At 42.9% G+C, this 14787-nt stretch overlaps 1 protein-coding gene across 2 annotated transcripts in view; it reads right to left on the bottom strand.

The window, feature by feature from the left end:
- Positions 1–7629, bottom strand: part of TBC1D31 (TBC1 domain family member 31) — a gene marked incomplete at its 5' end in the record, with an annotated part of 48293 nt that extends 40664 nt beyond the window's left edge. For both annotated transcript variants that reach the window (XM_080909440.1, XM_080909441.1), the window contains 2 exons: positions 3530–3676; positions 7553–7629. In XM_080909440.1, the coding sequence (XP_080765566.1) occupies positions 3530–3676; positions 7553–7629 (224 nt within the window). The remainder of the gene's footprint in view (positions 1–3529; positions 3677–7552) is intronic.
- Positions 7630–14787: the final 7158 nt, after the last annotated feature.

The following is a 14787-nucleotide window of genomic DNA, read 5'->3' as shown; positions in this document are numbered from 1 at the left end:
AGTAAAAAAAAAGATAAACTAATTTTAATATCCAAAACCTTATTTCAATGTTTAATCAAATATTCTATTTTTCTTTCATACTGTCTTCAAACTCCAGTGTATATTTTAGCATTATAGTTACAATGTATCTAGTCATCTTTTGAAGGCTCAAGAGCTTTAAGTGGCAAGTAGCTATTAGAGAACTCAGCAGAGAAATTCTGGAAGCCAAATGTCAGTCAATAGAATGCACATGACACCTGGTCATGTAATGCCCAAGGCTCCACTGGTGACAAGATTATTAAAGAGAACACTTAGAATAAGCAATAAATAAATAACAGAGAATGACACAATCCCAGGGCAAGTGCCTGAGCAACACCAAGTATGGGAATAAACACTGGAAGAAGCCAGCAAAGCAAGGGACGAAACTGTCAGAGAGGTGGGAAGAAACAGCAGAGCTATAACTCGAAGCTTAAGAGAGAGGAGGATATGTAAGTATTCAATGTTTCACTACATTAGAAACTCAAGAGACCATTGTGCTGGATTAAGATGGACTGAAGGGCTTGGTGGAGAGAGTGCAGAAGGGGAGATGCTGGTGAGACGGCTCAGCAGTTAAGAGCACTGGCTACTCTTCCAGAGGTCCTGAGTTCAATTCCCAGCAACCACATGGTGGCTCACAACCATCTACAGGGGGACACAATGCCCTCTTCAGGCAGGTGGATGTATATGCAGCAGAGCATTCCCATTAAATAAATAAAATTAAAAAAAAAAACAAAACAAAAACAAATCATGCCTGGTTTCACGGCCCTGAGGCTTACTGCTAAGTTAAGCTGTGAATGTTCATCCTAAAACACACGGTGGTCTAAGGATTATTTTGAGCTGAAAACAATCAAGGGGCCTATACAAACAAAGTTCTATGCTTTTCTGGTATTAATCTGTTCGGTCTACAGAAATCTGAAGAAACTTACAATGATGTCCCTCCTCTTTTGTCTGTCACAAAGGACAAAGGTCAATTAATTATCATCTTGGGGAAGGCACCAGAGGGATCAACATACCACATTATCAACTACTGTTCTATGTATGTTCACCTTCCACAGCTCATTGCCTTTTGAGAGAAGCAAGTCTTTTTCCTGTTCACTCCTCTAAGGTTTTATTATTTTTCTCCTGCAAATAATATGGAACTTGGTGGCTCCCTGAACACCACAGGCACTTTGTTGTAACCTGTTCCTTGTTAATCTTTTACTGTAAGAACCCTGGCTCTCAATTTAGGAGGGTAGAGGGCAACTACTTATCGTCCCCCATTGCAGACAGCAAAGAGTCAATGGACACAACGAGCAGGGAAGACCCAGGTGTGAAGACCAGGGTGTGAAGACCCAGGTGTGAAGACCAGGGTGTGAAGACCCAGGAGAGGCTGAAGGCAGGGATAGGACCAGGGAGCAACCGGGACCACCAGTTAAGGAACAAGATGAAGTTACGATGGCTTGAATTCACTGGTGTAGTGGGAGGCTGTAAAGAGGGAAAAGAAAGGGAGGCTTTGGCATCTGTTTTCTCATAAATCAGGAGGCTGAGCAGTGAGAGTAAGATCTATATCCAACACAAGTCGGTAAAGAAATTATAAAGCATTTGCAGCAGTTGCCAGAGAATGGCAAATAGCAAAGGAGCAAGAAACTACTAAGAATGGATGACGTCAAAATGTGCTATTGTGTAACAGGAGCCCTCACTCAGCATCTTGCTGTCCAGCATCAGGAGAAACTCTAGGTGAGATCACCAGGAAGAGTAGGAGGAATGAGGGTGGGGCAGCTGGGTCATCACTATTTTTAGTGAAGAGCAGAAATGATGGTTAGCAGACTTCTAACAGACTGCAGATAAGTCTGACCTTGGACTTTGGAGAGTAAGTCACCAAGGCCATGTCCCTGACACTTCTACCACCTAACCATCAAAGTCCTTCCGCACCCTGCCAAGTACCCCACAGCAGCCTCTGCCATGTCTCTCTCGTCTCCCTCCATCTGGAGGGTCTACTCCCTTCTCCAACATTCTCCACTGACCTCTGTGACAGTTCCAGAACAGTTTTGTTAGTGAATGCCCCTACCAGTGGATAAATGACTCCATCTGGCTGCATCTGAGTTCTGTCTTTGGAAAGAACCACATAGAATTGTGCACTTTTTTACTGCATCTGGTCACTGACCTTTAATAGTCCTATTAACTTTAATCATTTGGTTTATACAGTGTGTGCCAGGCCTTCTCATTTTAACCATTCTTCTGTTTCTTCTATAATAAGATTTTGTGGTGAGGCTGGAGATTTCTCAGTGGCAGAATGCTTACCTGTGTAAAGCCCTGAGTTCAAAACCCCAGTACTGGAAGATAAAATAAATAAAGGAAATAATTTTGTAGGGAGGAAAATTTTTTTGACTGTGCCATATCCCAGTCCAAATTGTGACCTGACATTCTTATTGTTCTAGGGATAACTTTTCTATCTATGAAAATTTACAGGTTCATACTATGGCACGCCTGCCCTATACTGAAACTGGCCATTTCTGCAAGGACCTCTGGTTTCTTTTATCAAGGATTAGTTCTTGGAATCCTGGTCTCTGAGTGGACAATACGAGGGAAGATGTGCATGTGTAGTGTGCTCCTCCTCACATAGATGACTGTCATTTCCATCCGTATGCAAACCCCGAGTCTATGCTGATAAGTCCAACTTCAATCTGAAACTGAAGGGTTCATTCAGCTTTCTTCCTCTGCTTACTGACGTCCTCAGGTGGTGGGAAACCAAACTCTTATTTTCCCAGTGTTTTCTTATTTGATCAAGGCTCTCTAAACTAACTCCTCATCAGTGACACTAGCCCCATGCACACATCCTGACTGTTGCTGCTCATTCCCTTCCCACCTTGCCTCATGGCCTTGCTTCACCATGGATACAAGTGCTCCTGGACCAAACAGAAAAGGAAGAAGGATGACTCTAACTCTTTGTGGTTCTTGGATCTAGTACACTGTAACAAAAAACAGTTCAGAGAAAATCAAGTCTCTACATCACCCAAGAAAGCACCAGAACTTAATGCCAAATGAGCAGTGATAGAAACAAATTTAAGGGAAAGCAGGCAGGGCTGGTCGAACCTGATCTCAGTGGGTAAAGGTTCTTGCCCCTACGTCTAACTGGCACAACTTCAAACCCTGGGACCCACATGGCAGAAAGTGACAATCAACATTTGGAAGCTGTCCTTTGACCTGCACATGCAAGCTGCGGCATGTTGTACATGTATACACATACAGACACACATAAATGAATAAAATGTAATACAGAAATTGTAATGAAAAGAAAACACAAGCAGGCAGGACTGAGGGCTCCCCACAATGGGAAGGTTGAGGTAGGACCAGGGCAGGGTCGAGAGGCCAACCTGGGACATAACAAGACCTGGTCTCAGGAAGAATACTCAGAGCTGCCAGCAACCCTGTATACTCAGCAGGGCTTTGTAAATCATCAGTAAGTAACTGGAATGGTCAACGATCAATAACTCCCTAAAGAATAAAGCACACACTGAAAGCATCTGCTTACCTGTTTCCATGCAAGTCAAAAACATAGATGTTTCCCTGATGGTCCCCAGCAATGAAGGAATCACCTGAGCCATCAAAAGCCACATTCAAAAACCGCAAGACTTTTGGGTGGTATTCAGAAGTGCTGTGAACAACGTTCACTATAATTCTGTCAAAACACAACAGTGTAAATGTTACAGTCCACACACCAGATTTTATGTACTGGGTTATACCGAAGGCTTCCTGCCTGCTTATTCTTCCTATTGATGTTTCTTTCGTCCCTAGAATCGTCTTACAAGGGTTTCTAAACAGTCCAGAAAGACATTCATTAGGAAAGAAGCTAGCATTCATTTATTCATTAAATACTAGAAAACTTACATGTCAGAACTGAAAAAGCCAGACACTAGGAATAATGGAGACAAGGTTAATTTGTCACTTACAGTTTAGTAGCAAAGACAACAGTAAAAAGGCACATATAAACAGCATTACGACGACTAGGCAACAGGGTATAAGGGTTTCTTTCTGTAATGTAAAATGCTCCACAAAGCCTGAGTTGTGTCTCCACCTCTGAGACCTACACAATATCCTGGCAAGTGCGTGCTCTAAGGACTATGTGTTCATTGCAATGTTCCTGCACCTGACCTGTGAAGTGCTTCACATCACTCTTTGAAAACCCATGAATGGGGCTGGGGAGATGGCTCAGCGGTTAAGACCACTGACTGCTCTTCCAGAGGTCCTGAGTTCGATTCCCAGCAACCACATGGTGGCTCACAACATTGGTGCTTTCAATGTGTGCTTTATTATTTAGGGAGTAATGAGATCTGATGCCCTCTTCTGATGTGTCTGAAAATAGCTAGAGTGTACTCATAAATAAAATAAATAAATCTTAAAAAAAAAAAAAAAAACGGACTAGGAATTAAAAAAAAAAGCCTATGAATCAGACTTCTATTCCAATGGTAAGAAATGGAGTTAATTCTTCAATATTATCCTGTAGATACATATAGTATGCACTAACGCTAGGTGGAAAATTCAACATTTTAACCTTTGGCTTAAAACAGACATAAAGGTGTACACGTGGGGGAAAGATGAACATGAATGCCCCACTGTGCATGGAGAACAGTGCCATGGCTGGCTCCTCCCACTCTGCCTTTCTAGATTTGATACGTATTTGTTCATAATCAGATACTACCTTTGCGGGCAAACGTTGTACAGAATGCACAGCAATATTTGTCTGAATTTACTACTTTTGGAGAATTCCTGTGCCGTACATCTGCTGGAAAATTGTTTGGAAAACTTATTGGGCCAGTGGGATGGCTCAGCAGGCAAAGATGCTTGCCACCAAGTCTGGTGACCAGAGTGTGATCCCGCGGTCCAAATGGTGGAAGGAGAGAAATGATACCCACAGGCTGTCCTCTGACTTCCATAAATATGCCATGCTGTGCACGTGCCAAACATACGAATAAACTTGCAGCCCCGAATGTTTCTTTACTATACAGAGTTGCACAATTAGGCACACCTATAATCCCAGGACTCTGGAAGTGGAAGCAGGAAAACTGTGAGTTTGGGCCACACAGGGAGATCCTATTTCGAAAACAAACATGGGAAAACAAAATCACACATCATCATTCTGGTGTTGAAGACCAGCACATTCCCATTCTGTTTAAAATTATTTTATGTGTGTGCATAAGCATGCCTGGCACATGGAAGTCATAGGACAATTACAGGAGTTGGCACTCTCTTACCATAAGGTACTCAGGGACTAATCTCAAGCGGTCAGGCTTGGCTGCAAGCTCCCTTACCTTCTGAGCCCTATGGCTAGCCCCCTTCCTTTATTTCAAGAATAGAATCATGACAAATTTATCTTTTCTATATGAGTCTTTTAAAAATGATTTGTCTTTTGACTGAGTGTGTCTGTGCACTGTGCCCATGCCTGGTGCCTGCAGATGCTGGAAGAGGGTGTTGGAGTCTCCGTGAGCCTGAAGTTACAGAGGGTTGTGAGGTACCAAGCGGGTACTGGAAATTAAGCTTAGATCTTCTGCAAGAGCAGCCAATGAACTTTAGCTCTGAGCCATTTCTCTAGTCCCTTGTATGTTGAACTTTAATGTTCTAAATTAAAATCTCATTTTCAAAACTTAGGTAAACATGCTACACTGGTAAGTGGGTTAAACATTTCCCTCAAGGGTTCATTGGTAAAGTACCTACCTAATATGTACAGGGCCCTAGGTTGAATCCTCAGCAGTGAAAAAATATTTTTCTTCATGTTTACCTAAATATAGAGCTTTTTTAGACTGACCAGGGACATAGGAAAAAAAAATCTTATGATGTTCATCTTTATGGAGTTTCATGGTGTTGAAAATACAAAAATTAAGGCACACATGTGTGCATGTCTTTAATTCCAGCACTTGGGATATAGAGGCAGGATTATAAATTTAAGGTCACTGTCAGCTAAATGATGAGTTTGAGGCCAGAACTGACTGGGAGAGACCCTGTGCCAACATAAATAAGGACATAATAAAACAAGAATTATCCTGAAATATCAACAGGATACCTTTGGGTCTGATGACTCCGTCAGTAAAGTGCCTACTGTGGAAGCATGAGAATCAACCTGAGTTTGGATTCTCAGCACATGTGAAAGCTGGGCATGGTGCCCACATCTGCAACCCCAGTGAAGGGGAGCTGGAAACAGACAGCTCCCCTGAGTTCACCCATTGGCCAGGCTAGCTAAATCCATGAGCATCAAGTTCAGTGAATGTCTTCGTCTCAAACACTAAAGTGAAGCGCAGTTATGGAAGACCTTGATGCTGATATCTGGCCATATACACAGATAAACATGTATACACAGACACACACAGACACACACATACACACGTAAAAGTATTTTTAAAATTCTCCTGATGTAACTGTCGTCTTGGAGGCTTACTGCTTCTTATCTGCTAATCTAGGCCTAGTTCTCAAAGCTTCTAGGCTCTGTACAATCTAATCTAGGCCTAGAATGTTTTCAGCCTCTGAGACTTACTGCTGAATAAGCTCGTCCTTTCTAGTTCGTTCTGATCTCTGCTGGCTGATTCAACTTGGCTGTTCTGGCCCAAAACTGCTTTCCATGATGAAATGAAAACGCTGAAGAATCCCCAAATTGTTTATTCAATAGGCCGATGAGTCAATAGATTTGATAAAGGGCAGACAGCCTTCAGAAAAAACAGCAGCTGGCTAGTTAAGTGGCTGATCCACTTGTAACTGCGCTTTCAGCCTACAAAAAGTTTCTGGGGAAGCGACTAAAAGATAAAAAGAAAAGTCTCTAGAGAAGCAAACCTCGAGACACAGAACCCAAGTGGTACCATGCAGTCCATGCAAGCCTAGGTAATCAGAAACACCAAGATCAGTGAGGCAGGCACCATGGAAACCAAAACAAATGTATCACGGCGGGGGGGGGGGGGGGGGACTCCCACTGACGTCACACAAGAGGCTCAGTCTCAAACCCGGCCGTCTATTCCAAACCGAATGAAAAGAAGTGCAGACGGATAAAAGTCCCCACATCATTGACAGCCTTCGTAACACACAATCCTCTGTGCAACTGCAGAAGGTAAGTTTGTTCCAGCGTTGTCCCATAGTGCTTAGAAGCGTACTCGGCCCACACTAGGGTCTCAACATTACAGACGTGTACAATGTAATGATTTAAGGATGGAGAGCTTCGGCTTTTGGAGAGGTAAATGTGCATTGCCTTCTTTGCTCCCATCACTTGGAGTTTTTTTTTTCCCCCAACTGGAATAGACATTAATAAATCAAAGCAGATGGAGTCCTGGCACTCAGCTGAACTGAACATTTTCTCACACATCACAGAGCCTTCTCCTGCCTTCTCACTGTGACCCGGGACCAGAACCTGGGACGCAACTGCAATCTACGGTTTCCGGAGCTCTCCTGAGGTCCTAATCCAGATGCAGCGCACGGCCAGAGTCCGAATCCCCGGGCCCGCATCCTCCGCCACGCTTCCCTCCTCAACCTCCCGCAGACCCGCCCCCTCGCCGGCCTCCACGGTCCGCGGCCTCACCCGTCGTGAGTGGCTGGCGATGGCTTGCGGTGCCATATCTTGCCCCTCTCCTTGTTGCCCAGGTCAGTGCTCTGCATGTCGAACCCCCGCCCCCGCCCCGCGACTCCCGACCACAGCTGACCGGGTGGGGTAACCGTCCCGAGAGCTTCCCAGTAGAGCCCGCGCGCCCAACCCGGGAAATTCGAGCGGTCGCCGCGGAGTCTCCGCCCCCAAGGACTGTACCAATCACGCGGGGGACACCCTTTCTATTTACAACCAATCAGAACGCGGATCCGCCCACCTCCTCTCAAGGGATCCCTCCGCTCAGGACAATGGAAAAGACCAACGACTTCACTCTAGACTCCACCCCTTTTCTGAGGCGTCTTTCTTAACCATGCGACCCAAAGGCTATCGGGAGTTGTAGTTTTCTGAAGACAAAGTTCGGGACTTCAGTTCTCTGATGCCTATAGACTCAAACACACATCAAAAGTGTTTTTCTCCTGAGAGGGCCTGCTGCATTTCGTTCTATATTGCGTTTAGAATAAGAGATTTATAGAAACAACTAATAGAGAAACAAAAGACAAGTTCGTTGAGAACTGGAGGCGTTCCTTTCCTAGAACTTACAGGCACTGCAGAACCCCACAGACCTAAATGAATTCCGTTTTGTTTTGTTTTTGTTTGTTTTTGCCACACTCATCATGTTTTAATTGCGTAAATTTGCAAGGCATTCCCACATTATGGCTTTCAACAATTATGGTTCACAATGTAGAAAAGCAAAAACGTCAAGAACCAGCTGCATTGGCATCGGAAATCTTTTTCACTTAGCAAAATTCACTTAGTGTTTCTCTAGTGCTTACTTACTATGTGTAGCCGTCCTGCATGCTTAACATACCAACTCAATTCACAGAGAAACAATTTAGATAATACCTTTAACTCCCCTTCAGTGCTGTATGAAGTTGCAAATTAGTTTTTAATTAAATTGCCCCACATTTGGTGTAGAAACAGCAACAATGCCAGGTAGTGGTGGCACACATCTTCAATCCCAGTACTTGGGAGGCAGAAGCCGGCAGATCTCTGTGAGTTCAGGCTAGTGTGAGCTACAGAACTAGTTCCAGGATAGCCAGAGTTACACAAAGAAACCCTGTCTCAAAAACAAAAACTAAGGAAAAGACCAGAAGTTTATTCTCTCAGCATTCCATGTCCACAGTCTGTCAACAAAGATTTTCTTCTTTGTCTGGGATAGCCGCCTTCTGCTTGTTGCAAATATCTCTATACTTTTCTCATGTATCAAAACAAAAAATCATAAAGTAAAAATCAAATGAGGTTTTCAAAAGAGAGTATAACCATTTTAAGGAAACAAGACGTAAGCTCACCTTACTGCCTAGGAAAAAGGCCTTTTGCTCCTGGTCAGTTTTGAGCTATAGTCACCTGATAAGGATGTTGCTCCTGAGACTTAAGGTGTGTCTCCAGACATCATCAGGCTCTGCAAGACGAATTAGATGCATTTGTCTGTATTCCCACCTTATTGTTAATAAGTCAGGTAGCACCTGTAACACTAATCAATAACAGATAGACACATCCATACCATAACACATTCCTTTATTTATTTATTTTGCCTGTTAATCTGTTATGATTTATTAGCTACAGCAGAAGATCCTCCTCCCAGCTTTCAACCCCATTGCATATTTTATTACAGGTCTCGTGTTTGCATCCTAAAATAATGAAAAATATCACACAGTACAGCTAGGTACAAAAATGCATCAACCTAGATTCTGATAGCTAACTGATGGCTCTCTTAACAGCAATACACAGAAGAAAAAAACTGTTTGAGATCAGTCGGTCTGAGGATTTTTTTAAAAAAAGAAACACATATCAACATGTGACAATTCATGTGCAAGAATCACTTTTTAAGTTGGTTAGCTTCACATTATTATTAATAATTTTTTTCCAGATTTGAAGTTTAAATTAGTGACCTACTGAATTTTTTTGGCCCAGCTTGTATATCCCTTTATTTGCATATTGAAAATATATAATTGTGTAAGTTTGACACAAGTACTCATTGTGAACCTACTACCAAGTCAAAAGGATGGATGTACCTGTCACCATAAGACTCCCTCCAGTCGCTTGTGGTCTTTTTCTGTTCCCAACCTACTTGGTGTTCCGAGACTGGATGTTGTCAGCTCCTCACATTAATTACTAGAGATTTGTATAAATGGAGTCCTACTCACCTCTCCTTTCTCTCCTCCAACCGGCTTCTTTTATATATCTCGAGCTTGAAATTGTTCTTCAGAGATTCGGTTGTTGTGTTCGGACCCCATTTCCTCATCATTTTCATTGCTGAGTGGTGTTTTGTGATATCCCTATCACCTGTCTATCCATTCATGAACATTACCATGGTTTCCAGTTTTTCTTACTCCACATGTGAACGTTCCTTTTGTTTCTCTGGGAGGTGTTCCTAAGAGGGGAGCCTTGTGTGGCAGGCGTCAGTGTAGCTTTTCAGGAGCCTGGCAAGTGTGTCAGGCACAGGTTTGTGTATGTGAGCCCCCCACCCCACCCCCGAGCAGGAGTCCAGGTGCTCCTCATTGGTAATGAATCTCTGTCATTTTGGCCACTCTCGGAATATTGTGGTGTCCATGGCAATTTTAATTTCTTCTGAAATGGCAAACGAGGCTCAGCATTTCTTTATGCAATTATTTGTGTTCTACGTGCATGCTTGCTAAATATCTGTTCAAACCCTTTATGTGTTTTTAAAAAAGATTTATTTATTTATTATATATGAGTACAATGTTGCTGTCTTCAGACACACCAGGAGAGGGCATCAGTCCCCGTTACAGATGGTTGTGAGCCACCATGTGGTTGCTGGGATTTGAACTGAGGACCTCTGAAAGAGCAGACAGTGCTCTAACCACTGAGCCATCTCTCCAGCCCTCTTTATGTGTTTTTAATTGGATTGTTTGAAATCTTATTATTGCACTTTGAGACTTATTTATATATTCTAGCTTTTCATTACACACACACACACACACACACACACACACACACACACACACACACAGTTATATATTTACATATGTGCTTTCAATCTTTCAAATATTTTTTCAGTCTGTGGCTTGCTTTTTCACTTTTTCTTTCTTTTAAAACAGTGTTTGTCAAACAGATGATATTAATGAAGACCAACTATCACTGTTTCATCTTTGGAGGGGGGTTTGGGAATCATCTTTAGGAAACAGCAAGCAACAGCTGTGTGACACTGATACATTGTGTAGGAAGGCTGACGTTGCAAAGAAGCAACTCTGTTTCATCAGTACAAGGTCTGTGTCCCCGCCACTAGCTGATGCAAACTCAGGCAATGTTTCCCATTCCGTTGATGACTCAGCTCTGTGACCTTGTGAGAGGGAGGAGAGAGGCAGAAGCCACTGTAGGCAAATCATGACATGGGCCACTTCCTCCTCTTCTTTCTTATGAGTCAGAGAGAGAGAGAGAGAGAGAGAGAGAGAGAGAGAGAGAGAGAGAGAGAGAGAGAGAGAGAGAGAGAGATTGAATATTTATGCCTACATGTTCTCATAAAACATGCATGAAAGCAAGCAAGAGTGACATTTCATGTGGAATGGGAAGGATTTGGCACTTACAGCTGAAATGGTATAATATCCCAGGCTGGGGCAGACAGGTGCTGATCTTGACAAGCCTGTGTCCGCATCCGAGAAGCAATTGCTGACATAAATCAGGGTTTTTTTTTTTTTTTTTCCTTTTTGTTGTTATTTGTTTTGGTTTTCAAAGCAGAGTTTCTCTGGGTAGCCCTTGCTGCCCTTGGTCTTGCTCTGTAGACCAGGCTGGCCTGGATCTGCCAGTCTCTGTCTCTGGAGTGCCGGGATTAAAGGCATGTGCCACTATGTTTAGTTTAGATTGGGGTGTTTAAAAAGGCCCCAGAGAAAGGTACAGTTTCCTATTCCATAAAAGAATGGGCTGTGCCTGCAATTTCTGCTCTTCACAGCCGTTCCCAGAGCTGGAGAGAGGAGGAGGGTATGAGGTTAGCAGCCTCTGTCACACTTAAAAGGGTGTCCCAAAAAGCCAGGCCAGTCTAGAGACTCTAGTCCTTAGTCACACAGCATAATACTCCATCTTATGGGGAACATAATTTTATGATTCCTCAGCTACTGGCAAGTGGTTTTTAGAAGATAGACAGAAAACTGCTCCTCTAACAGCGCTATTGGGGGCATTAGTACACACCAGCTCAGGAAAATTCTCCCAGTCAAGGCTAAAGCTTCAACACTGCATTCTGCAGTACCAGCCCCACCCGAAGATCTCAGGCAGATGGCTAGGATGTTGGGAATATTTCCTACGGCCCTGAATAATTAGCCTGATTCACAGGCTTCTAACAGCATCTGAAGGCTCAGAGGGCAGGCTAACAATCAAGCACATCAGGACGCTAGTAAACCAAGAGTAAAGCTCCTGTAATTGCTGAAAGGAAGGAAGACACTCTGATTGCGGGAAGTGTTAATTATCCCCGGAAACTGCTCTGGGGTTTAGTAGCATCTTTCCTAGTGCCATCCACCCATGTAAAGATGACTTAGAAGAAAGCTGTACCTAACCCCTCTTCTCGAATATTGTCATATCTCAACTGCTACTCAGAATTTCTCATTTTCTATGTAGCTTTTCTTCTTCAGTGGTAAAATTCATCTGTTGATTCACCGGGAGAGAGGTGTCTGTGTGATATCTGTGTATGCATGTGTGTGTGTGTGTGTGTATGCATATGCACACACTCACATGTTCACTTGTGCATCCACTCGAAGGGTCAATCTCAAGTATTGTTTCTCGGGTACTGTTCACCTTGTTCTTTGACATGGGATCTCTCTTTGGCCTGAAGCTCCCCAGGGCTGAGACTACAGGCATGTATCACTACGCTTAGCTTTTTGCATGGGTCCTGGGGACTGAGGGCAGGTCAACAAGCTTGCAAGAGAAGCACTTTATAAACTGTGCTTTCTCCCTGACTCTATTTTTGTTGTTTCTATGTGCTGATGAGTTTGGGAAATGCTGAACACATTTTCTAGTGAGGAAAGTGAGAGGTATCCAGTGGGATATTTGACGGAACCAACAGACATTAGAAGAGTGTTGTCTTTTTTCAGCAAAGTCCAGCGCCAACAGCTCATACAACCTAACTAACCCTGCAGAGAATCCTATATAAATGAATGAAGGTAAGGACAGCCGCTAGCACCTACGCTGACTGGCATCTGTGAATCCATTGTTTTTCATTTCCTTGGGGCCTTAAAAAAATCACTAGCTTTTTTATTTTAAATACCACAGAATCTTGGTTCTTCGTTGTACATTAAGTAGAAACCTCTCATACATTATCTCCTCTGCTCTGTTCTATTAACATATTTGCAGTGAACAGCTTTTCTGTCATACGTAGTTATTTGGGAAATATGAATTAGAAACTTAAAGATACTCGCGTCCTTTTAACCAACAGTTTATAAAGGACTTTAACTTAGGGCGAAGAATTTAATGTCTGTGTCTTGATTACTTCATCTGTAAAAATTGGGATAATAATGGTACTTGCCTTGGAACTGTGAAGGATTCAGAACAGTGTCTGACATGCATGTGGGTGACAGGCAGTAGGAAAGGCCTGCTCAAAGGGCACCATACTGTAAATGTTTAGCAGCTGGCTCTCTGAGCCAAAGGAGAAAAACCAAACTAACTGTGGCATTTATATTCTGGCAGTTCTGTGGTGTAAATACTCCTACCTTGAAGAATTTCAAACTACCAAAATGGCAGCCCTGACTAAAGAGTTGAGCTTCAATAAAGGTATGTAAGACATAGATAACCTCAAGCAAACAGATCATAAAATGTGGCATTAACAATTATGACGTATTTGTTACATCTTAAACTTATATTTTAACCAGAGCTCATCATTTAGTTTTTAATAACAGCTGTGTTTAATCCTTGATTCAGGGCATCCTTGAGAAAGTGTCATAGCTTGTAGATGCTGCTTCAAACAGGTACAGCTCACTCACTTGGGGATTTGGTCATTTTATCCTGCTGTCTCTATTAGTGTATAACAAACCACTTCAAAATTTGCTGCCTTCAAACCAATGATTTCTCACACTTTTGTGTATGTGTTCTCAGCCAAACATTTCTGATCCACATGACACAGCCATGGTTATTCATGACTGCATTTAGTTTGAAGCTCAGCTGGGGTTAACATCTGGGATAGTTTCTCACCCACCCACCCCCCACTGAAGCTCTTGAACTCTGTGTGTTTCTTATGCCCTCGCCCCTAAGTACTAGAATGACCCATGTGAACCACCAGGCCTGGCTAAGATACAATTGGCTAGACATTTTTTGTACAATAGTTTCTCACAGATGTCAGCAGGAAATCACAGGGCATGTTTAGAAGAAGTATGCAGAAGAATGAATCATCTTGTATTGGGTGGGAGTTGTCTTGAGAAGGTTGGGCTGATTCCAGGACAAACTTCAGTTTGGCAGTTAAGGAGACTAGGCCCAAGAATTGAGCAAATCCAGGCAAGTACAGGTAAGTCAATTACTAATATAAAAGAAAGAAAGAAGGAAGGAAAGGAAGAAAGAGAAAACAACCCAGGTCCCAACCTTTACACCCTGATAATAGTTCCAGAATGCCTAGAGATAGAGCAAGATAAGGCCACCTACCCCGAGATTCCTCAACAACAGTTTCCAGCCTTTACATCCTGGCAATGGTTCTGGAATTTTTAGAGATAGAGTAAGATAAAGTTCATCTACTCCGGAATACCTTTAATCAGTGCTTGAAATCAGGCCTGTAAACTCATTTGATTGTCTCTCTATTTTGGTAGATCCCAGCATGTTGGACTTCTATAGAATAAAACACTCTGTGTTTATATGTTATTTGAGTCTGGGATATCATCCTTCAGAGAATCATGGACCCTTACATTCTTCGACGTGTGTGTGTGTGTGTGTGTGTGTGTGTGTGTGTGTGTGTGTGTGTGTGTGTGTTCTGGAATAAGTATACAGCTACACAAGGAGGTTGGTGTAAACACCATCAATGTCACATAATGTCACCTTCTTGAGGGGTGAGTTTACTCCATCCACTCACAGGGCATTGAGAACATCTGCAACACTTCCGTTGTCATAACTGGGGGAAGGTATTGTTTGTGGTAGCCTGAGGATGCTACTGACCAAGCGGTGTCCCTAGTGTGTAGGTCAGAGCCTCACAAAGAGCAAACCAGGTCAGACTGCAAGCCCATTGAGATACCATGGGTGTGACCTCA

Source organism: Micromys minutus (assembly GCF_963924665.1).
Source record: "Micromys minutus genome assembly, chromosome: 33".
Lineage (NCBI taxonomy): Eukaryota > Metazoa > Chordata > Mammalia > Rodentia > Muridae > Micromys > Micromys minutus.
This window is presented reverse-complemented; position numbering and strand designations above follow the sequence as displayed.